Below are 22,856 nucleotides of genomic sequence, written 5' to 3'. Positions count from 1 at the left end.
AAACACACGACTGCTCGTCGTTTGCTCATAGTGTTCTGAAATCAACCGTCGTCGCCATGTCAGGACGAGGTAAAGGAGGAAAGGGTCTCGGAAAAGGAGGAGCCAAGCGCCATCGCAAGGTTCTCCGTGATAACATCCAGGGAATCACGAAGCCGGCTATCCGTCGTCTTGCCCGTCGTGGAGGGGTGAAGCGCATCTCGGGTCTCATCTACGAGGAAACCCGCGGAGTTCTCAAGGTGTTCCTGGAGAATGTTATCCGCGACGCCGTCACCTACACCGAGCATGCCAAGCGGAAGACCGTCACCGCCATGGACGTGGTGTACGCCTTGAAACGCCAGGGCCGAACTCTCTACGGTTTCGGTGGTTAAACATTCCGGTGGTGGTTTTCATCAACTACAACAACAACGGCTCTTTTCAGAGCCACCAACTCGTTCATGAATGAGCTTCCAGCATCCCCTCGATAACCCGGTATTATTTTGTTCCAGTATTGTAATTTATTATGATTATTAATTTGTGTTCATGAGGTGAATGAATCTATGATCCCTCCATGTTCGGTTCAAAATAACAAAGATGTTCGACGTGTTTAAATAAAACCGTTTGGTACTTCGGAAACGTGAATAAAGCTCCGTGAGGATCGGGGAAAGGTGTTTGAACCTTCAATAAATGACATTTGAAAACCAATCGAGGTTGAACGAGGTGACGATGGGTTGGAGGGATTTATCCATAAACCAAGGGTCTTGTAAAATAAACCACGTGATGTACAATAGATGGTAATATTTATCACGTGGTACTCTTACCTTCCACCATAACATGAGCTCGACCTTCAATACGAAGATCTTGTGTGAGGAATCCCACGAATCATCATCATTGTCGGGTTTTATTAACCCATCCTGAACCCCCCATCCCCCTCACACCCAACGAGCCTTCACAGGTCTCATTAAAACTCCCCGTCCGAGTCGTGATGTTTTCGTGTTGGTTAAAAACAGTTAAAGTTCTTCACTAAATGTACCTCCGTTCCACAACTACAAGTAAATATCACACAAAACATCGCGACTCGTGTGAAAAGGGTCGATGAGGCTTTTAAGAAAAATGTGGTGGCTCTGAAAAGAGCCGTTGGGTGGTGCGGAGCTGCGCGCACGGTTAAGGGACGGGAGGATTAGGCCCGCTCGCCGCGGATCCGTCGAGCCAGCTGGATGTCCTTGGGCATGATGGTGACACGCTTGGCGTGAATGGCGCACAGATTCGTGTCCTCGAACAGACCGACCAGGTAGGCCTCGCTCGCCTCCTGCAGCGCCATCACCGCCGAGCTCTGGAAACGCAAGTCCGTCTTGAAATCCTGAGCGATTTCACGGACCAGACGCTGAAACGGAAGCTTGCGAATCAGTAGCTCGGTGGACTTTTGGTAGCGACGGATCTCACGCAGCGCCACGGTTCCCGGCCGGTAACGATGAGGTTTCTTCACGCCACCGGTGGCCGGCGCGCTTTTACGGGCCGCCTTGGTCGCCAACTGCTTCCGAGGAGCTTTTCCACCAGTCGATTTACGGGCGGTCTGCTTGGTTCGGGCCATCGTGATCACCGAGACAAATATCCAAAACAACCTTTGGAACAAACGGAGATGAATAAAGCGATGAATGCGCGGAGCGGCTTTATTTGCGCTGAGAGACGCTTCAGCCGCTTCCTATTGGCTGATACGTTTTTCACGCTTCCTATTGGCTGACACTTTTCACGCTTCCTATTGGCTGACACGTTTTTCGCACTTGCTATTGGCTGACACGTTTTTCACGCTTCCTATTGGCTGACACGTTTTTCACGCTACCTATTGGCTGAAGAATTAAGCCACACCTTCCACTTTCTCGATTGGTCGAACTTTCACTCTCGGCTCCCCATTGGCTCAAAGCCGAGCCCGATGTGATCCACCTCACGAGGGAAAGCTCCGTCCGCTCTCTGTTGCGCGTTTCTCCCACCAATATCTACCCCACACCCGAGGACACCCACAAGGAAACCGGACACAGGTGGAGGCCTTTCAACACCACAACAATTTATCAACACCCGATGAAATGAAGAAAAATGCAAAATGTTTTTTATTTAATTTTGGAATTACTTTGTATTTTTCTTTTCAGTGGAGGTGGCATGGATGCAGATGGTCCGGTCTGGGGTGAAAAACACACCAACCACACAACACTGAGAAGACCCCCGAGACCCCCACCAACACTCCGCACACGTGCACACAATCACCCATCAATGCTCAAGCTACCTAAAAGTCCTGTCAACATCCCAATACACCTCCACCTCCAATACTTACAGGTACCTATCTAATTCCAATTACAACTTATCCACTGTTTCTGCTGCAACTACTTTTCCAGGGAGACCATTCCACGCATTAACAACTCTCTGAGTAAAAGTCCCCTCCCTTGCTACCGTCTTAACTGTCCTCTTCTTTACTCTCAGGCTATGGTCCCTGATCCTATCACTGTCTGCACTGTTGAATAATTCATTGACACTTATTTTATCGATACCTTTCATTATCTTAAACATCTTTATCATATCTCCTCATAACCTCCTCCATCCTTGTGTATAAAGCCCCGTCTCCTTCAGCTGTTCCTCACAGCTGAGTCTCTCTCGGCCTGGAATCAATCTAGTAGCCCTACACTGAACTCTCTCGATGGCAGCTATGTCCTTCCTAAGTTGTGGTGACCAAAACTGTACACAATATTCTAGATGTGGCCCACACTAAACTCCTATACAATGTTAACACCACCTCTTTTGATTTGTAATTGATCCCCCCACGTATTCAACCTAAAACCCTATTTGCTTTCCCTGTACCTACCTGGCCTCTGTGCTGCCTGCTTACCTCCCATATCTATGACCACCCCCAGATCCTTCTCCTGTGTGACACGCTCCAAAATTACCCATTTGCATCATGTAATCTCTATTTTCGTTGTTCTTTTCCATCCCCAACACCTAACACTGGCTCAGATTCAATTCCATCTGCCAATCTTTTGACCAATCTACACAAGTATCAATACTTTCCTGAATCTGATCACCACCCCCTCTGCTATCCACATTACCTCCAAGCTTTGTGTCATCTGCAAATTTGGAAAGCTTACTCTTTACCCCGTTATCCAAATCGTTGATGTAAACAATGAAGTCATGGTCCGAGTACTGATCCCTGAGGTACCCCGCTACGTACATCCTCCCACTCACAGCCACTCTCTGCTTCCTATCACTAAGTCAGTTTGCAATCCAATTAGCTCCCTGACCAGCCACTCAACAAGCCCTCACTTTGGCTAACAACCTCCGACATGGTACATCATCACAATGCCTTTGTAAAGTCCAGATATACTATTGTCTTTGTCCACTGCAATTCCCTCATCCACCCAATCAGAAATTGCTTCAGAGAATTCTAGAACATTTGTCAAACAAGACCTAGTTTTAGTGAACCCATGCTGACTACCTTTAATTAGTTTCTATTCATTAATATGGTTCCTCATATGGTTCCTCATTCATGTCTCCAACATCTTCCCCATAACTGAAGTCAAACCTACAGGTCTATTGTTTCCCAATTCTTCTCTGGATCCTTTCTTAAATAGTGCTGTTGCATTTGCTACTCTCCAATCCTCAGGTACAGTACATGTCCTAACTCCAGGGAACTGTTGAAAATATCTGTTAACATCTCGCTAACCTGCTCAGCCACCTCCATAAATACTCTCAGATACATATCTGGACCCAGAGCCTTATCTTCTCTTAGATTACCGAGCTGTTCTTTTACTTCCTCCACTCCAACCTGGATCTTCTGTAAAAGCCCTTCTTCACCTCCTTGATAGATACTCTGAGCTATTGGTAATTCTCCTTACTGTTCTTGTGTCAAAGTCGAACCAAATACCTGTTTAATAAGCCTGCCATCTCACTTTCATCACCAACCACTCTCCCGGTGATATTCCTCAATGGACCCACACTGGTCCAAACCTGTTCTTTTCCCCTGATATACTTGAAAGCCTTGCTATTATGTTTAATATTCTAAGCCACGTCCTTCTCGTACTCTCTTTTGGCTTGCTGAGTTATTTTCTTCACTTGCCTCTTTACTTCGATAATTATATAAATCTAACTCCAATCCTGTTATTTTTAACCTAATAAATGCCTTTTGCTTCTCCATAATAGCATTCCTTATGTCACTGCTGAACCACCCTGGCCTCTTTCTACTTATAGTTTTACACCTTTGGAATGTACTTACTCTGCACTCGACACATTTGGTCCTTGAAAGTTTCACATTTCTCTAATGCTGATTGTCCTATTGTTAGTCTCCCAATCTAAATCACCCAACTCTCTCCTCAAACCCTCAAAGTTTGCCTTCCTGAAATCTAATAGCCTCACCCTACTATCCTGAACTCCAACCCTCAACAGAGTTCTTGCACACACAATGTTTTCCTCATTTGATCCTAAATGCTCCCCGACCTCCACTTACCATGTTGGGATCATCACTTCAAAAGAGGTTTTTGCACATCACTAACACTGCACTCCCCCTCGTAGGTTTATCTTCAAACTGAGTAAAAAGCAATCCTGGACTAAAACTAGGAAATCCTCATCCGCTCTTCCCTTTCCGTGTTCCTGAACCCAATATATCCCTGGCAAGTTGAAATCCCCCATAATTAATACTCTTCCCTTACCACATGCCCTTTTTATATGCCCCATATATATATATATATATATATATATATATATATATATATATATATATATATATATATATATATATATATATATATATATATATATATATATCGGGGCGAATGATGTGATACCGGTCGTCTGTCTGTCCGTCTGTCTGTTCCTGTCCGCACTCTAACTCCCAAAATTTTGAACTTTCATGTTTCATATTTGGTACATAGGTACAGACTGTGAGACGTTGTGTCGTGACATACGTTCGTCATCTAAAGTGGTTGCCATGGCAACCAGGATGCTGTTTTCCATGTCGTAGCACAATTCTGTATATACCTCCTTGTTCAGGCATATATTTAATTCTTAATGTACTCCTCAAAAACATTACCTCACAACCCTTTGCTTTGAGCCACTCACCCAATATCCTGAAACCACTTACCCAAAAACCTCAGAGTAAACTTTCCCGAAATCCTTTGTTCCGAAGTGTACCACCACCAAGTTCCTCATTCCGTTACCAGATACGATGTCATTTACCCTTCCTTCAATGTCCCTAACTCCTGCTGCTTCACAACTCCACAGACTTCTTTGTCCACGATCCTTCCAACAGAATGAAGAATCTACATATTCAATCGTCTCATCACCAACAAAAACTGTCTCCCAGACTTCATTCCTACCAATCTCTGCTGCTGTACCCTCACTGCAGCCTCCACTCGCTGCACCTTCACCACAGCCTACACTCTCCGCACCTTCACCACAGCCTGCACTCACTGCCTCACCACTGCATGCTCCTGCAGCACCCTCACCACTGCCAACTCCCACTGCACCCACACCACTGCAGGATCCCGCTCCATCAGCACCACTGCCTGCTACAGCTGAACCATCAACACTATCTGCCCTCGCAGCACAATCACACTACTTGTTCATGTCACACCATCACCACTGCCTGTTCACACTGCACAATCACCACTGCCTGCTTCCATTGCACCATCACCACCGCATGTACTCACTGCACCCTCACTACTGCCCACTCCCGCTGCACCCACAGCACTGTGGGATACCGCTGCATCATTGCCACTGCATGCATCAGCACCACTTTCTGTTCTCGCTGCACCATCACCACTGCCTGTTCCCACTGTACCATCACCACTGCCTGCTATCATTGCACCCTCACCACCACCTGCTCCTGCTGCACACTTACCACTGCCTGCTCCGATTGCAACTTCACCACTGCCAGCTCCCGCTCCACCATCACCACTGCGTGCTCCCGCTGCACCATCACCATGACCTCCTCCCCCTGCACAATCACCACTTCCAATGTCCACAGCAACCTCACGCCACAACTGTAACCAACTATTATCGACAAATTTTTAACATTTTTTCACTTGCTGCAAATTATCGATCCGTTCCTTCAACCTCGTAATAACTATCAAGTGAACTATTTCCTCACACTTCCAACAACAGTAAGAACCCTGTTTCCCCTAATCTTGATGTGTCCCACGTTGAGCATCTATCACATTTTATGTGCTCCTCTTTCTTTCCGCTTCACTCTCTATTTATTCCCTTTTTCACCCACATACTCCCAAGGCCCCAATTGACTTGAACGCTAAACTTAACACAAGGCCTCCCCCCCCCCCCATTCTTCTTTCAACGAACGAACACAGATACCTGCTAAACTGTTCCGAATTCAACAAAACCTAAAGAAATAGTCCCACACCCAGCATGATGCAATGGACGAGAGGACCTTGTTAGACCAAATTATCACAATCAGCCCGTTTGGCCACAGAGTTATCTGTCGCTGACAGCCTCTGGGTTTGAGGGAGGTGGAAGGTCTGGCGACCACCACATGGACCTTGTCCATGCTCGAACTCCGACCTCAACAACATATTATGTCTGCACAAGACTATTTGCTTGCAGTGCACAAGCATGCCCCACTCGTGATTTTATGTACCATCGGATCAGCTCTTTTAAAGTGAACGTGGTGGGTGGCTCTGAAAAGAGCCGTTGTGGGTTTTGGGAAATTGATGAGGATGAAGAAAGACTTCACCACCACTCTCTTCCCTTCACTTCTTTTTAGGTGTCGCCTTCTTGTTCTTCAAACCTTTAGCTGCAGGCTTCGACTTTGGCTTCCTTGCCTTGGTCTTGCTGTTGGTCTTGGACAGTACCTTGTTCACAGGTTTCTTGACCTTGGCAGATGTCTTCCTGGACGGCTTCGAAGAAGCGCTGGCAGGTGTTTTGGCTTTCTTGGGAGAAATCTTCCGCCCTGTCTTCTTCAAAGCTGTCTTTTTGGTTGCTTTCTTGGCCACTTTAACCTTGGTTTGGGTCTTGGTAACTTTTCTGGGACTGGAGCCCTTCTTTGCTTTGGCACTCTTCTCCTTGTTCAGTTTGAACGAGCCGGCAGCGCCTTTGCCCTTGGTCTGCACGAGCCTTTCACTTTCAACGAGCTTCTTCACAGCCGTCTTGACACGAAAGGAATTCTGCTGGAGATCGTAGCCATCGGCCTCCAGCGCCCTTTTCAAAGCAAACATTGATAGACCGTTTCGCTCCTTGCTCGATCCCACCGCCTTGATGATCCTTTCCGGGAGGGTGACGCCAGACTTCTTTGGGGTCCTGGATGCGGCAGGTTTATTCTTGGCTCGCTTGAGAGGCGATGCCGAAGTCGAAAGTGCTGTTGGAAGAGGAGCAGTCTCCGCCATTTCGCAACAAACGAGGCAATGAGAAGGAAGACGAGTATCAAAACACAAGTACAATCTTGTACAAACGATGCGTGGCCTCGCCCCGCCGCCGATGTTATAGTGACGGCGTGGGGGAGCGGACGTGGTAGAAATCATCGTCGGCGCTCGGAAAACGATGAGAGGTGTTCCCGTATCCGTTTGTGTTTCTTCCGTCACTTTGAACTCAGTAATTGATATCAACGATAAATCCATGCGAACGAAGCACAGCATTTTCAGGTGCAGGCATGTGCTGGCAAACGGCAAGAAGCACATTTTCAATTCTCTGGACCTTTCACCGTCTTCCTCGGGCCGATATGGCAGATGGAAGATCTGCTTTGATGGACCATTGCTTCCTCGGACACGTTCTCAAGCTTCGTTCAAGGCGCTTATTTACTCAGGCTCAGATTTTCAAGAGACAAATCTCTTCTTGGACCTGACTTCATCGTCAAAACGTTCATGGTTAAATGTGCACCTGTCTGTAAACACCTTTGCAAGGCAGTCAAAACAACAACAAAAAAATGGCTTTTCCGAGACTCGTGTGATTGGGACAAGGAACGCCATACAGGAGAAGCAGAAGGCATTTGTTAGGTTTAAAATAACAGGACTGGAGTTAGATTTATATCACTATCGGAGTAAACAGAGACAAGTTAGGAAAATAACTCAGTGAGCCAAAAGAGAGTTTGAGAAGGACGTGGTTAAGAATATTAAACATAACAGCAAGGCTTTCTTTAAGTATATCAGGGGAAAAGAACAGGTGAGGACCAGTGTGGGTCCATTGAGGAATAGCACCTGGAGAGTGGTTGGTGATGAAAGTGAGATGGCAGGCTTATTAAACAGGTATTTTGCTTCAACTTTGACACAAGAACAGTCAGGAGAATTACCAATAGCTGAGAGTATTTGTCAAGAAGGTGAGGAAGGGCTTTTACAGAAGATCCAGGTTGGAGTGGAGGAAGTGAAGGAACAGCTGGATAATCTAAGAGTAGATAAGGCTCCGGGTCCAGATAATATGTCTCCGAGAGGGTTGATGGAGGTGGCTGAGCGGGTAAGCGAGATGTTGAAGGATATTTTCAATCGTTCCCTTGAGTCAGGACAGGTAATGGAGGATTAGAGAGTTACAAATGTAACACCATTGTTTAAGAAAAGATCCAGAGAAGAATTGGGAAACTATAGACCTGTTAGTTTGACTTCACTTGTGGGGAAGGTGTTGGATGAATTAATTAAGGACCGGATGAAGAACCATTTAAACATATACAAACTTATTAAAGGTCGTCAGCATGGGTTTACCAAAGGTAGTTCTTGTTTAACAAATCCTTTGGAGTTATATGAAGCAGAGTCTGGTGAAGTGGATGAGAGAAAGGCGGTGCCCGCAGTGTATCTCGACTTTAAGAAGAATCAGTACTCAGAGATCAGTACTTGGACCATTACTATTCATTATTTACATCAATGATTTGGATAGCGGGGTAAAGAGTAAGCTTTCCAAATTTGCAGATGACACAAAGCCTGGAGGGAAGGTGGACAGCAGAAGGGGAGGTGATCAGATTGAGGAAAGTGTTGATACTTGTACAGATTGGGTAAAAGATTGGCAGATGGAGTTTAACCTGAGCAAGTGTAAGGTGTTGGGGATGGGAAAGAACAAGGAAAATAGAGATTACATGATGTAAGGGATAATTTTGGCGCATGTCACACAAGACAAGGATCTGGGGGTGGTAATAGATATGGGAGGTAAGTAGGCAGCACAGTCAGGCAGCAAAAGGTAAAACAAATCGGGTTTTAGGTTGTATTTGGAGGGGTATAGATACCATAGAGAGGGTTCAGCGCAGGTGACGAGATTGATTCCGGGCCTAGCTCGACTCAGCTATGAGGAGTGGCTGAAGGAGACAGGGCTTTATACACTAGAAAGGAGAAGGTTACGAGGAGATATGATAGAGATGTTTAAGATAATGACGAGTACATATAAAATAAGTGTTGATGAATTATTCAAGAGTAGAGAAGACAGTGATAGGACCAGGGGCTGAGAGCCTGAGAGTAAAGAAGAGGAGGGAGAGTGAAGATGGGGACTTTCACTCAGACACTTGCAAGTCAGACTCCGACTAAGGCAGGGGACTTTCACTCAGACAGCAGTTTATGTATGGAATGGCCTCCCTGGAAATGTAGTAGCAGCAGAAACAGTAGAAAAGTTTAAATTGGAATTCGGCAGCGACCTGGAAGTTATGTTGATAAGAGGGGTGCAGGGGTGTTGGCAGGTGCATTGTTTTAGGTTGTTTGAGCATTGATGGGTGATTATCTGCATGTGTTTGGAGTGCTGTTGGTGGGGGTTTTGTGTGGTTGATGTGTGTTTTTTTAACCAAGCCAACGCCCCCTCTCCTGAGAACCAAAAACCAAAAATTTCTTAAAAACAAAAACACTTATTATTATTAAAAAAAAAGAGAAATCCCATTTTCTTCCTTGCGTGTTGTGTTGATAAATTAATGTGGTGTTGATGTGGCACAGCCATGATGGGCTGAATGGCTGCCATCTGTGTCCGATTTCCTTGTTTGCTATGTACGAGGTTTTCCCAAAACAGCATTGGGAAGTATCGTGTACGAGGTGGAGGGTTCCCCAGCACACGGTACTGGGTTTGGTGTATAACACAGATTGTGTATCGCTGATGCTGATTTCGGAAAGGTTTGAGTGGCTCTGAAAAGAGCCGTTGTGTGTGAGAGAGCTGGAGAGGTCTTGGGCCTTGTGTGTGCGGCAGAGCGTTTACTTGTCCTGGCTTTTCTTGGAGAGCAGCACGGCTTGGATGTTGGGCAGAACGCCACCTTGCGCGACCGTCACGTCTTCCAACAGTCTGTTCAATTCGTCATCGTTTCGGATGGCGAGCTGCAAATGGCGCGGGATGATTCGCTTTTTATTGTTGTCTTGGGCCGCGTTGCCAGCGAGCTCCAGGATCTCGGCGGCCAAGTACTCGATCACAGCGGTCAGATAGACGGACGCACCGGCACTGATGCGCTTGGCGTAGTTTCCTTTGTGGAGATGTCGGTGGACACGTCCCACGGGAAACTGCAGTCCAGCACGGGAAGAGCGAGACTTCGCCTTGGCACGAGTCTTCCCTCCACCGCCGCCTTTACCACGTCCTGACATGACTTGAATAGAGGAATGGAGAAATAACGCACCTTACTGAACGTAATGCCCAATGGTTGTGAATTTGGTTCTTTTGAAGGGGAATTCGGATCAGGAATCGTTCACGCCCACTTTTCATCCATCCAATGGCTGAGCGTTAAGTTCTGTGGCCCCGCCTCCAAACGCTCTGTGATCCAAAAATTTGCATATGAACCCTTTATAATATGGACTCGATGAATCGCGTCGTTATTACTGCTCTAACGTTTGAATTGTTCAGTTGTTTCCTTTTGTACTCATCATGCCTTCGGATCCTCCCCAGCAAGCGATTGCCAAGAAGGGTTCAAAGAAAGCCATTTCCAAGACGATGCGAAAGGCTCCCCGGAAACGGCGTTCTCACAGAAAGGAGAGTTACTGCATTTACATCTACAGGATTCTGAAGCAAGTTCACCCTGACACGGGTGTTTCTTCCAAAGCGATGAGCATCATGAATTCCTTGGTGAATGACATCTTTGAGCGCATGTCGACCGAGGCGTTTAAACTGGCGCATTACGACCAGCGTGCCACCTTGTCATCGCGGGACATCCAAACGGCAGTTCGTCTGCTCCTTCCCGGGGAGCTGGCCAAGCACGCCGTGTCCGAAGGCACGAAGGCCGTGACCAAGTACATCAACTCCAAGTGAACTCGGACTCGCACCCCGCGCTCCTCGGGTTCATCCACCCACAAACGGCTCTTTTCAGAGCCACTCAGATGGTTCTTTAACAGAGTGCAACCTTTGATGTTCGGGTGTTTGTGATGCGTACAGTGGTTGATGACTTGGGTTATTGAAAGATCGTAAACACCAGTGCACCGTATAGTTTGTAAATTTTAAAGCCGATTTGATATGAAGTCATTAATGTGCTAACAAATTTTCATTAATATCCGAATGACCCACAAGGAAATTTGACGCTGGATGCGGCCTTATCTTCCTATTCATATTCTGATAATATTGCTGAAAATACAACATTCAATACATTGTCAATCACAAACCAATAACTTAAACCCACTTTTCGGCTTTGCGTGCACACTGAGCAACAACCATTCGTCCATTACAAATACGTTCAAACAATTTTGTCTTATAAGGCGGTTCATATGCAAATTTTTGGATCACAGAGGGTTTGGAGGCGGGGCCACAGAATTTACCGCTCAGCCATTGGATGGATGAAAAGTGGGCGTGAACGATTCCTGATCCGACTTCCCTCTCAAAATAATTGAATCTGCAAGCATTGGCACTTCATTCAGGAAGGTTTTTTTTTTTTAGGTTTCTACGAATGAATTCGTGCTGAGGAGACTTTTAACGATCCTTTTCGGAGACTTCGTGCTGACACCAATTTGCGTTTTTCCCCGTGCTGGACTGCATTTTCCTGTGCGCCGTTTCCATATTCATCTTTGCAGACACTTTAGTGAACATTTCTATTTCGTTTTCAGCCGATGGCTGCTGGTTGCATCATTGCTGGGAGCGCGTCTGTGCCGCTGATGCAGTGCCCCCTCCAGTGAGCTGGTAACTCATTTTGCAGACCTTGGAAGGATGACATAACAACTAAGAAAGTTGAGATGTTGATGCTGTCGGTTCATCCGCTCGAGGCCTTTCAACCTTCTGGAAGAAGATACAGGGAGTCTTCTTCACTGCTTCTTTTGTTCAGCAAGCATCGCTCTGTGGCCACTGAATTTTTTTTCCCCAATTCTCTTTTGAAGCCACCTACCACCCCACTTCTCCCTCCAGACTCCCACCCCACTTCTTCCTCCAGACTCCCACCCCACTTCTCCCTCCAGACTCACACCCCACTTCTTCCTCCAGACTCTCACCCCACTTCTCCCTCCAGACTCACACCCCACTTCTTCCTCCAGACTCCCACCCCACTTCTTCCTCCAGACTCTCACCCCACTTCTCCCTCCAGTCTCCCACCCCACCTTTTCCCCTCCCTCCTCCCACAGAGTGTCAATCAAGGAAGAGTGGTTTGTGATGAAAATGAGATGGCAGGCTTATTAAACAGGTATTTTGCTTCAACTTTTACACAAGAACAGTCAGGAGAATTACCAATAGCTGAGAGTATTTATCAAGCAGGTGAGGAAGGCCTTTTACAGAAGATCCAGGTTGGAGTGGAGGAAGTAAAGGAACAGCTCGGTAATCGAAGAGTAGATAAGGCTCTGGAAGGCTTTGGATAAGGGTTAGATAATATGCCTCCGAGAGTATTGATGAAGGTGGCTGAGCAGGTGAGCGAGATGTGAACGGATATTTTCAATAGTTCCCTGGAGAGTGGCATATCCAGACGTTGGCATCGGGGGGGGGGGGGGATCCTACAAAATGATATATATGTCAGTAGGTAAGCATATATCTATCACCTGGTTATTTGGCCAGATGTTCCCTTTATTGTTCTCAACCACGAACCACCTTGGCAAGGGAAAAATAAAAACCTTATGGAACGAGTACATTAATTTTGCTGTCTGTCTAAATTTTCGATTTCTGAACAATCTAAAGATGTATTACTGTGTATGGCATTATTTACAGGGAAAATACAAATTCAACTTTGAATTGATCATGACCTGAAATCTTTGCACCTTTTGCATATTCTGGCGAAGCTATCAATCACCGATGAGTGATTTACTCTTGACGCAGGATACTTTTCACCACTGAGCAATGCCAGCTTGTCAAGGGGTGTTGTGTCTTTTTATTATCTTGCCAAAACGAAGTTTTGCAAGATATGTTCGGCAGCTTGTATGTTTTTTTTTTGTTTGTTTGTCTGTAATCATGTATAAAAAATTCTGCAGAGCACAGTTATCATCGGAAATTTTTGTAACTTCGCATATCAGAGGCCTATAGAGGTCCCTTTCAGTGCACAAAAATTTGAAGGTCAAGGTCCAAAGGTCAAGATCACTTTGGCGCAAATCAGGGGAGTCGACGAAACCCTTATTTTTTGAGTAATTTTGATCGGATCGTCTTCAAACTTCATGGGAATGTAGTATATGGTCTGGCGCTCAGCTGATTAATTTTTGGTGGCGATTGGCCTTGACCTTCACATGTTTTTTTTGGTTTTTTTTGGTCTGTAATCACGTATAAATCACTCTGCAGAACAGTTATCATTGGAAATTTTTGTAACTTCGCATATCAGAGGCCTATAGGAGGTCCCCTTCAGCGCATAAAATTTTGAAGGTCAGGTCAAGGTCACTGTCGCAAATCAGGGGAGTCGACGAAACCCTTATTTTTATCTTGCCAAAACGAAGTTTTGCAAGATATGTTAGTCAGCTTGTATGTTTTTTTTTTGTCTGTAATCACGTATAAAAAATTCTGCAGAGCACAGTTATCATCGGAAATTTTTGTAACTTCGCATATCAGAGGCCTATAGAGGTCCCTTTCAGTGCACAAAATTTTGAAGGTCAAGATCAAAGGTCAAGGTCACTTTGGCACAAATCAGGGGAGTCGACGAAACCCTTATTTTTTGAGTAATTTTGATCGGATCGTCTTCAAACTTCATGGGAATATAGTTCATGGTCTGGCACTCAGCTGATTAATTTTTGGTGGCGATTGACCTTGACCTTCATATGTTTTTTATTTATTTTTATTTTTTGGTCTGTAATCACTTATAAATCACTCTGCAGAGCACAGTTATCATTGGAAATTTTTGTAACTTCTCATATCAGAGGCCTATAGAGGTCCCTTTCTGCGCATAAAATTTTGAAGGTCAAGGTCACTTTGTCGCAAATCAGGGGAGTCGACGAAACCCTTTTTTTTTTAGTAATTTTGATCGGATCGTCTGCAAACTTCATGGGAATATAGTTCATGGTCTGGTGCTCAGCTGATTAATTTTTGGTGGCGATTGGCCTTGACCTTCATGGTTAGCGCCTCAGGTCAAACATATTTCACCCCAAGGTCAAATTTTCAAGTTTTAGGAACCATATTGTGTAGTACCTCAAATTGAACACCTCGATGAGTGCTTTCTAGATATGTCAAGCTTGAGACATTATGACGTCATTTGGTGACGTTATGAGGCAAAAGCATATTTTTCATGGTTGCTCTGCAGAACGATTCTCATCGGAATCTCTCGTAGGCAGATATTCCTCAAGGAGTCGCTCCTGGTGGATAGCAGCTCTGTTCACCTCAGTGTGACCTTAAAGAAGTCACACGTGGTCACCTTTTCGCAAGATACGGGTCATCCTGCGGGTGACATTGTTTTTTGTTTTTTTTTTTGAATCAAAGAACAGTCTTCACCCATGCCCCCTCCCCTGGAAAGAAAAAAACTAACAAACTACAATAAAATATAAAAAAACGAATTGATTTCTTTTCTTTTCTTTTTTTTCTTGGTCTGGTGTTCATATGGTGCAGGCATAATGGGCCAAATGGCCTCCTCCTGCCTTTAATTTCCTTGTGTATCTTTGTGCATCATCATCATCACTGTCACACCTTGATGTTTTGGCCAGTGTATGCATGTATGACGGCATTTTGGCATGTATGACCAGCTCATGGTGGAACTCCATAATGAGGACCATGCATCCTTCACCAACTTCCTGCGTATGCCCCCAGCGATGTTCGACGAGCTGCTAGCCAGAGTGGGTCCAAGGATAACCAAGCAGTTCACCTTCTACAGGGATCCGCTTGAGCCTGGCATGATGCTGGCACTGACTTTGCGTCACCTTGCCTCTGGAAACAAGTATGCCTCGATGAAGTTCAGATGGAGGGTCCCTCAACACCCAGTCCCTAGTGGTCAGAGAAGTCTGTCAAGCCATTATTGACGAATACATGGATGAGGTGCTGGTTTGCCCAAGTACTCCTGATGGTTGGCATGCCATAGCTGACAAGTTCTTCCAACGATGGAACTTTTCCCATACATGTGGGGCACTTGACGGGAAGCACGTGGCCTGCCGCTGTCCTCCAGAGTGGGTCCCAATACTTCAACTACAAAGGATTCTACTCCATTGTTCTGATGGTGCTTGTGGATGCTGACTACAAATTCATTTGGGCAGATGTCGGCGGTACTGGATCAGCATCAGATGCCCAGATATACAATGACTGAGCTGAAGGAATGCGCTGAAGACGGTACCCTTGGGTTCCCTGACCCTGAGTCTCTTCCAAACGACAACGAGGACGTACCTTACTTCTTTATCGGTGACGATGCCTTCGCCTTACGACCAACCATGATGAAGCCATACAGCCTCCAGGGTCTGATGAATGAACAACGCATCTTCAACTACAGGCTGAGCCGAGCAAGGAGGGTAGTAGAAAATGCATTCGGCATCCTGGCTAACAGATTCCAGGTTCTGCGAAGTACCATGCAGCATCAGCCCTCCACTGTCAAGCTCATTGTCAAAGCATGCTTGATCCTGCACAACCTCATGAGGACCAAGTAATTCATGTTTACATAGCATATATTATACAGTATAGTATACAATGCAATTTAACTTTCAGTTTATGCTTATAAAAATTATACGATTTACCTTAAATGTTTTATGTATCATTATATTACTTTTTATTGTACAACGCATTAGAATATATGTTTTTATTATAGGTGCGCTTTATAAGTAAATAAAATTCAAATTCCAGGTACCCAGGACTACAGAACCAGCAGCTTGACCGGGCAGAGAATGAGAAACGCGACCTTGTTCCAGGAGCATGGCGAGAGGAACATCACTTGGAGGATACATAGACAGCTACTGGCCACACTGCCTCCAAGGACGGAAAGAAACAGAGGAATCTCCTCAAGCACTGGGTTAACTCCCCAGCTGGCGCAGTTCCGTGGCAAGATAGGATGATTTAGATATTTGTATTACTGCATTGTTCAGGCAATAAAGGACCTCAGAGGCAGTAACATTCCTCTTGAAATGAACATTGTTTCATTGATTTACAAAGGATAAAGACATAAGGGATAAGGCCATAATTTATTATTGTTAATGAATTAAATATTAAAAAAAATAACATCAACAAACATCAAGAGTTTGCTCAACTTTTATGCAGTGCTCTGAAAAATAATGGAACATGATAACAATGGTCAAACGTATATACAAAATGGCACAAACATGGCCAAAACAATGTCTCTGCTAATCTTGAGAAGTACACAACTGTCACTCTATCTAGTTGTTCTTCTCTGGTGGTGGAGGTGTCTTCAGTTCCCCAGATGGGGTGCTTGCAGCAATAGGATCGCTGGACAGGTTGAGCATTCCTGAGAGTCCAGAGATGTTAAACATACTCTGACCGCTAGTGTCAAAGGCGCTTGGGCTCTGGTTCAGTACCTGGTTAACCGAGCCTATAGCAGCAGATGCAGAGGCGGAGCTTGGTTGCTGCGTAATCAGAGGAGGAGGAAGCTGGAACCCATGTTGAGGGGGAAGAGGCATCATCCGCTGGCACTGAGGTTGCTGCTGTTGGTACTGTGGCTGCAGTGGCTGCAGCATGTATGGGTCCACATAGACAGTTGTCTGTGAGCCCCAGACTGACGCAGCCGGTGCCTTGCGTCTCCACATGTGGCGAGGTGGCTGGTACATCTCCGACGCCGTGGGGGTGTAGGTAGCTGGTGCTAAACTTGTTCGCACGGAAGCAGGAGCAGGGAAGGTGTGGACTATTTGAGGTTCTTTCTCATCACTCTCCTCATCTAACAGCTCACTGAGGATGGTGGTGAAGCGTGACCTTGCCTTCCGGAACTTGCGCTTAGACATGCTGACCAGGCTGTCATGCATGTAGTTGGCGAAGGCTCAGGTGGCTGTGATGGGCTGAGGCTGTGCGAGAACTTTGAGAAGCTCCTCAGACTCGTGCACCCTCTTCTGGAGTGACTGCAGCAACTGGTCATCGTCCTGGCCACGCTTCCCCTTGCCCTGTGAGGATGAATAGGGGACAGGGGAGGGCGTGCTGTCGTCATCAACCATGAGCTCTGCGCAGGCAGCCTCGGCAGCCTCGAGGTCCCTGCTTTGTGCTGCAATAGTTTCCTTTACCTGCAATTATGACAATTGATTAGTAAATTACAAGGCAAAAATAAGAGGCAAATTCAATGATTTGGAGTAATCAATTATTAATTTGCTTAGAGATTTGTAGTACAGTAAAAATAATATAAATAAATATTAGTATTGATATTAATGTGTTTATACTTACACTATTGACGGGCTCAGCACGATGGCGGACCACAGTTTTGAAGTAGCCGAAGTTTGCCTTCACCCACTACTCGCACATGAGCTGCTCCTCTTGGACATCAAGACAAAACTGTCTTCTTGGCCCTCTTCTTCGCAAGGGTTGGCTGAGAGGAGGTGGAGGCCACGGACACAGCTATCGATGTCACCGACGAGTCCCGAGAGGCGTTGGAACCAGCATCCTCTCCGTCAGAGGGTGAGCGTGATGGGGAGGGTTTTGGTGATGATGGATCCTCCTTGCGTCCGCGTCCACGGCCACGGCCAGGAGACTTCTTGGCAGCATTCTTCGAAGTTTTCTTCGGCATGACGATGATGTTGACACTTCGATGTCGAGCTTGGTTATGATTAAAATCGTCGAGCGGCAGCGTCCATTTAAATAGTTGAGCGGCAGCGATTTAAATCGTTGAGCGGCAGCCTATTAATAGGCTACACCACGTGATCGTCGGCGATACGCTGCCGCACGCTATGCATACGTTAGAGTTTAGACTATCGTTGGGCATAGGTTGTGAACGCCGACAACACGCTAAGCATTCGTGAGTACAAGTTATATACAAGTTATCGAAACGTTCTGTGTACGTTACTAGTACGTTATGCATACGTCCAACTCGTTATGAATACGCCCAAAACTGAAAAAAACATCAATAGTTCAGCATATACCAGCGTTTTACATACATTTTGATACGTTGCCATATGCTGGCTAAAACGTCAAGGTGTGACATGGCCCTTAGCAGGGTCAAACTGATGAAGAGTCATCTTGGCTCCACAATAACTGAAGAATGAAGAATTTCACTTACAAAGCTTTTGTCCGTAGCCTGATGGAGTACTGCTCTCGCCTCTGGGCTGGTGCTCCTGCCTCCCACCTTTCTCGGCTTCACGCTGTCGAAACCAGGGCATTTAGGATCATCGGCATCTCCCGCAATGAAGCTGAGTCTTTGGGCCTCTCACTCAATCACCGCAGGTTGGTCGGTGGTCTTTCTGTCTTCTACCATCTCCTCTCCAGCCTTGCCCCCCCTGCTCTCTCTGCGATTTGTCCCCACCACATTTCCACAGGGCGCTCAAGGTCTGCCAACAACCCCCTTCTGGTAAAACTACCAAAATCACAAATCACTGCTCACCTTCACTCTTTCATTTTTTTTTTTTCCTCTTTTTTTCCCGCCTTTGGAATAAACTCCCTCACTCTATTCTTTCTCATTCTTCCCTCCAGGCTTTCAAAACAGCTGTTCACCACCACCTCTTATCTTCCCCCATCCAAATCCTCGATCTTTTCTACCCCCGATAATCCACCCAAGCCCACTTCCTTCAATTCCCTGCTTTCCTTCCTGAAAGTCCCTGTAATGTCCATCTTCTCTTCCCCATGTTCCCTGTCCCATCCCTCTCCCTTCCACAGATCTCCTAATGCGTCTGTTCCCCACTGTTTTGTCCCTCCCACTCCCACCCCTCTTGTTTCATGCCCCCCTTGCTGTGCGTTGTGTGTTAGCTCTCATACGAGCCTCGACATGGTATACAAAACAAAAGGCTTTCTGGGCAACACAATCAGCACTTCATACACATACACACAATCACCATCGATACTCAAGCTACCTACCAACATCCCTGTACCACTCTATCTCTATAACTTCCAGGTACCTCTCTAATTCTAATTTAAATTTATCTACTCTTTCTGCTGCCACTACCGTTCCAGGGAGACCATTCCATGAATTAACTACTCTATGAGTAAAAGTCGTCTGCCTTACTACCATCTTCACTCTCCTCTTCTTTACTCTCACGCTCTACCCCCTGGTCCTATCACTGTCGATTTTGCTGAATAATTCATCTGCACTTATTTTATCTCTATCTTCCATTATCTTAAACATCTCCATCATATCCCCTCGTAACCACCTCCTTTCTAGTGTGTAAAGCAGTCTCCTTCAGCCGCTCCTCATAGCTGAGTCTCGTTTTCCCAGAATCAATTTAGTAGCCCCGCGCTAAACCCTCTCCATGGCATCTCTGTCACTCAGCTGTAGTTGTAGCTGAATAAATTGGTAGTGTCCCTTGGATGTGATATAGTTAAGCTTGGCATAAGCCCACTCTAATGTGTTCTTGATGATGAATTTCATAATGCCTTATGTATTTGCTGTTTCAATACTGTTAGTATCACTCCCTTGTTAGTACAGTGTTCAAAAGTTTTTGAATTCAGCCAGGAGTTGGTCCACGTTTGCTCCGACGAAGGTTAAAGCCCGAAACACCAATACTTTTATTCACTACGGATCAATTACCATTTTAGGTATTTTATTTCTTACTGGCAGGGACCCACGGAACATCCGCACAATGTAAAATGTGACTTCAGGTCCTCAACTCTCCACCCCCCCCCCAAAACCCAAAGTCATCAACCCCACCCCTCCCAAACCCCAAGTACTCACCCTCCCTATTCCAACCATAAGGAATCAAACCCTTCACAACTCCAAGCTTTCAACCTCCTGTGCTACCTTCATGTTTAAAGCTCTGCTTGAAGCAATGCCACAGTTATTTGGGTGGTGTATAGACAACAGACCACTGCCTTGATCGTCTTCACTTCCCATCTTCACAAGGCCTGTGATACCTATTGGCTCAAAATCCTTTTAACTGTCAATTTGGTCATTTTACACTGAAAGGAAAACTTATAGGGAGGGCACGGTGATTGTGAATATGACAGCTCACATGTCTTTGGCTTCGTATAGCAGTGAGCACCAACATGACGGCCATGTGATTTTTCAGGTTGAAATTGTGGGTGACGTCAGGCAAAACGTCCTACCAATGGGTGCAATGGAATGTTACACACAGACAGATAGACAGAAAGACACACTGGCATTTTTTAAAAATTATTTTATTTTGTATACATAGCCAAGGTTCGTGGAAGAGGTTGAACACAGAATGGATCAGGATACAGCGTAACAAAAGGAACAGCAGGAGAAAGGAGAAACACCAACAGCAGGGCAGAGGGAGAAAATATATGGAGACAAACAAACAAGGGATGCGGGTAATGATTATGGGTATGGGAGAATGCAAGGGGTGGAAAAGATGGATACAGAAGCAAAATGCTGGGAGGAGTGTGGGTGGTTTAACATGTGAAGAAACGATCATGATTTTGGATGGGGGATGATTTGAGATGGTGGTGAAGAGCTCTCTTGAAGACCTGAAGGAAAGAATCAGATTGAAGAGAGACTGGAGATTGAAGAGAGACTGGAGATTGAAAAGAGTTGGTTCCACAGGTGGGAAAAAAGAGGAACAGATGAGTGGAGGTGAGCAGTGGGTCTGGATTTTAGCAGTTTCACTAGGAGGGGTTCTTCCTTGGCACACCTGAACTCCTATCCACCCACAAGGCCTTCATTCACAGCTTGATGGAGTACGGCTGGCCCTTCTCGGCTGGCTCCCCTGCCTCATCTTGCTCAGCCTGACACCAAGATCTTCAGGATTATTGGAATCTCCCACGATGAAGCTGGGGTGCCTTGACATCTGGGAACTCAACGGTCTTAAGGATGAAGATGGATGGCACGTCTTGAGTTTTTACATTTTGAACCAAAAATCCGACTGCCCTCTCAAAAAATGCCGCACGTTTTGTTATAACACAAGTTATAAGAATACCTCATTGAGAAAAACGAGTCGTATTTCCTGTGAAATTCCAAGTCTGAGGAGAACAACCAAGTCTCAAGCCTGAATACCATGACCATAAGCCTGTTTGTTGGCTTCGTGGTTAGGATGGCTGACTTGGGATCCTAGGGTCCTGAGTTTGAGCCCTGTTCCGCTAAATTAATACCAGGTGGGGTTGACTCAGCCTGTCATCCTTCCGAAGTCAGCAAAATAAGTACCGGTGTACTGGTAATAGGGACACTGCATCAGCGGCGTAGCCGTGTCCCAAACCAATGGTGCAACCAGCAGCCATAAGGCTGCACTCGAAAGAGAGAGACCATGACCATGGACAAAAGCTATGCCAAGAAAAAGACATTTATTTATTTTTGCAGTGATTTCCAACGCCCTCCAGATATTGTAGAGATTGGACACTATGAATGCAATTATGATAATGGTCCAACAAGACATTTAGCAGATTAATGCTACATTGGCAGAACTACAACATTCTACATCAGACTCTGCGAATAGATAGTCAACGTCGGAAAGTGAATGTGACCCAGCATGCACAATGAGAGTAAGGAAATTGAGAAGGTGGTGAACGCCAGGACGGACAAAAGATTGGCAGATGCAAATTAACCTGAGCAAGTGTAAAATGTTGGGGATGGGAAAGAATAATGAAAATAGAGATTACAGGATGTAAGGGGTAATTTTGGAGCGTGTCACACAGGAGAAGGATCTGGGGGTGGTAATGGATATGAGGGGTAAGCAGGCAGCACAATGCCAGGCAGCTATAAGTAAAGCAAATCGTGTTTTAGGTTGTATTCAGAGGGGGGCCATTTATAAATCAAAAGAGGTGGTGTTAATATTGCACAGCAATTTAGTGAGGGCCACATCTGGAATATTGTGCACAGTTTTGGTCACCACATCTTAGGAAGGACATAGATACCATAGAGAGGGTTCAGCGCAGGGCTACTAGATTGATTCCGGGCCTAGAGAGACTGAGCTATGAGGAGCGGCTGAAGGAGACAGGGATTTATACACTAGAAAGGAGGCGGTTACGAGGATATACAGAGATGCCAACTTTTGGAAATCAGAATTAGGGAGGATTTTCAACCGACACCAAATGATGTGCGCAAAGCGCACATCTCGAGCGCGGAGCGCTCGACCCTTGCGGCGGGGTCCAGGGCCCGCCTTAGGGCCCTGGAAGCTCTGGGGTTCTAGACGCTCTCTAGTGCCCTCTGAGCCCTATTTTGGAGCATTTAACATGTTAAGAATTCCCACTTTTTGAACAAAAAAAGGGGAAAATTGTGCACTTTTTAATGTTACATGTATGTTAATATTAGTAAGTTAGGGGACAATCAAAGATTAACAAAAAGCACAAAAGAAGCAATATTTTTCTTACCTTACTGGCTGGTACTACTGCTGCTTGCTTTTTCCATGGCAGCTTTGCTGAGTGACAGCTGTGTGGCTCTTTTAGCCCTTCTGATTATGTCTTTGCTGTATTCTCTCTGGTAGCAAGGGGTGCTATGAGCTAGTTTTTCAATTAAGAGAGCTTCCAGGGTTTTGACACTCAAATTGGGACGAAATTCAGTATGATTCTTCCGTACAAGACTGAGTGCCCGCTCACATGATGCGTTCGAATGAGGAATGACCAAGATT

At 45.7% G+C, this 22,856-nt stretch overlaps 7 protein-coding genes across 7 annotated transcripts; 3 read left to right on the top strand and 4 right to left on the bottom strand.

Moving 5' to 3' along the window:
* The first annotated feature begins 12 nt into the window (after positions 1–12).
* On the top strand, positions 13–419 carry LOC147018553 (histone H4). The gene has a single exon (XM_085898315.1). It carries the CDS (start codon positions 57–59, stop codon positions 366–368), a length of 312 nt encoding a protein of 103 aa, XP_085754441.1. The 5' UTR covers positions 13–56; the 3' UTR covers positions 369–419.
* A 145-nt stretch (positions 420–564) lies between these two features.
* On the bottom strand, positions 565–1,599 carry LOC147018552 (histone H3). The gene has a single exon (XM_085898314.1). It carries the CDS (start codon positions 1,565–1,567, stop codon positions 1,157–1,159), a length of 411 nt encoding a protein of 136 aa, XP_085754440.1. The 5' UTR covers positions 1,568–1,599; the 3' UTR covers positions 565–1,156.
* Positions 1,600–4,785: 3,186 nt separating this feature from the next.
* On the bottom strand, positions 4,786–8,314 carry LOC147018551 (uncharacterized). Its single transcript, XM_085898322.1, has one exon. It carries the CDS (start codon positions 7,638–7,640, stop codon positions 6,717–6,719), a length of 924 nt encoding a protein of 307 aa, XP_085754448.1. The 5' UTR covers positions 7,641–8,314; the 3' UTR covers positions 4,786–6,716.
* A 1,475-nt stretch (positions 8,315–9,789) lies between these two features.
* Positions 9,790–10,521, bottom strand: LOC147018550 (histone H2A, sperm-like). The gene has a single exon (XM_085898329.1). It carries the CDS (start codon positions 10,488–10,490, stop codon positions 10,110–10,112), a length of 381 nt encoding a protein of 126 aa, XP_085754455.1. The 5' UTR covers positions 10,491–10,521; the 3' UTR covers positions 9,790–10,109.
* Positions 10,522–10,751: 230 nt separating this feature from the next.
* On the top strand, positions 10,752–16,324 carry LOC147018549 (histone H2B 1/2-like). Its single transcript, XM_085898328.1, has one exon. The coding sequence runs from the start codon at positions 10,768–10,770 to the stop codon at positions 11,146–11,148; it is 381 nt and encodes a 126-aa protein (XP_085754454.1). The 5' UTR covers positions 10,752–10,767; the 3' UTR covers positions 11,149–16,324.
* LOC147018548 (uncharacterized) lies at positions 15,438–16,324 on the top strand. The gene is made up of 2 exons (XM_085898325.1): positions 15,438–15,844; positions 16,042–16,324. The coding sequence occupies exons 1-2, from the start codon at positions 15,438–15,440 to the stop codon at positions 16,142–16,144; spliced, it is 510 nt and encodes a 169-aa protein (XP_085754451.1). The 3' UTR covers positions 16,145–16,324.
* A 54-nt stretch (positions 16,325–16,378) lies between these two features.
* Positions 16,379–19,973, bottom strand: LOC147018547 (uncharacterized). Its single transcript, XM_085898323.1, has 2 exons — positions 17,578–19,973; positions 16,379–17,420 (listed from the first exon to the last, which is right to left on the bottom strand). The coding sequence occupies exon 2, from the start codon at positions 17,166–17,168 to the stop codon at positions 16,569–16,571; it is 600 nt and encodes a 199-aa protein (XP_085754449.1). The 5' UTR covers positions 17,169–17,420; positions 17,578–19,973; the 3' UTR covers positions 16,379–16,568.
* Positions 19,974–22,856: the final 2,883 nt, after the last annotated feature.

Source organism: Eptatretus burgeri, chromosome 10, assembly GCF_056783735.1.
Source record: "Eptatretus burgeri isolate ZD-2024b chromosome 10, Ebu_testis_v1, whole genome shotgun sequence".
Taxonomy (NCBI): Eukaryota; Metazoa; Chordata; class Myxini; order Myxiniformes; family Myxinidae; genus Eptatretus; species Eptatretus burgeri.
Note: the sequence above shows the minus strand (reverse complement) of the source record. Positions and strands in the feature narration are given on the sequence as shown.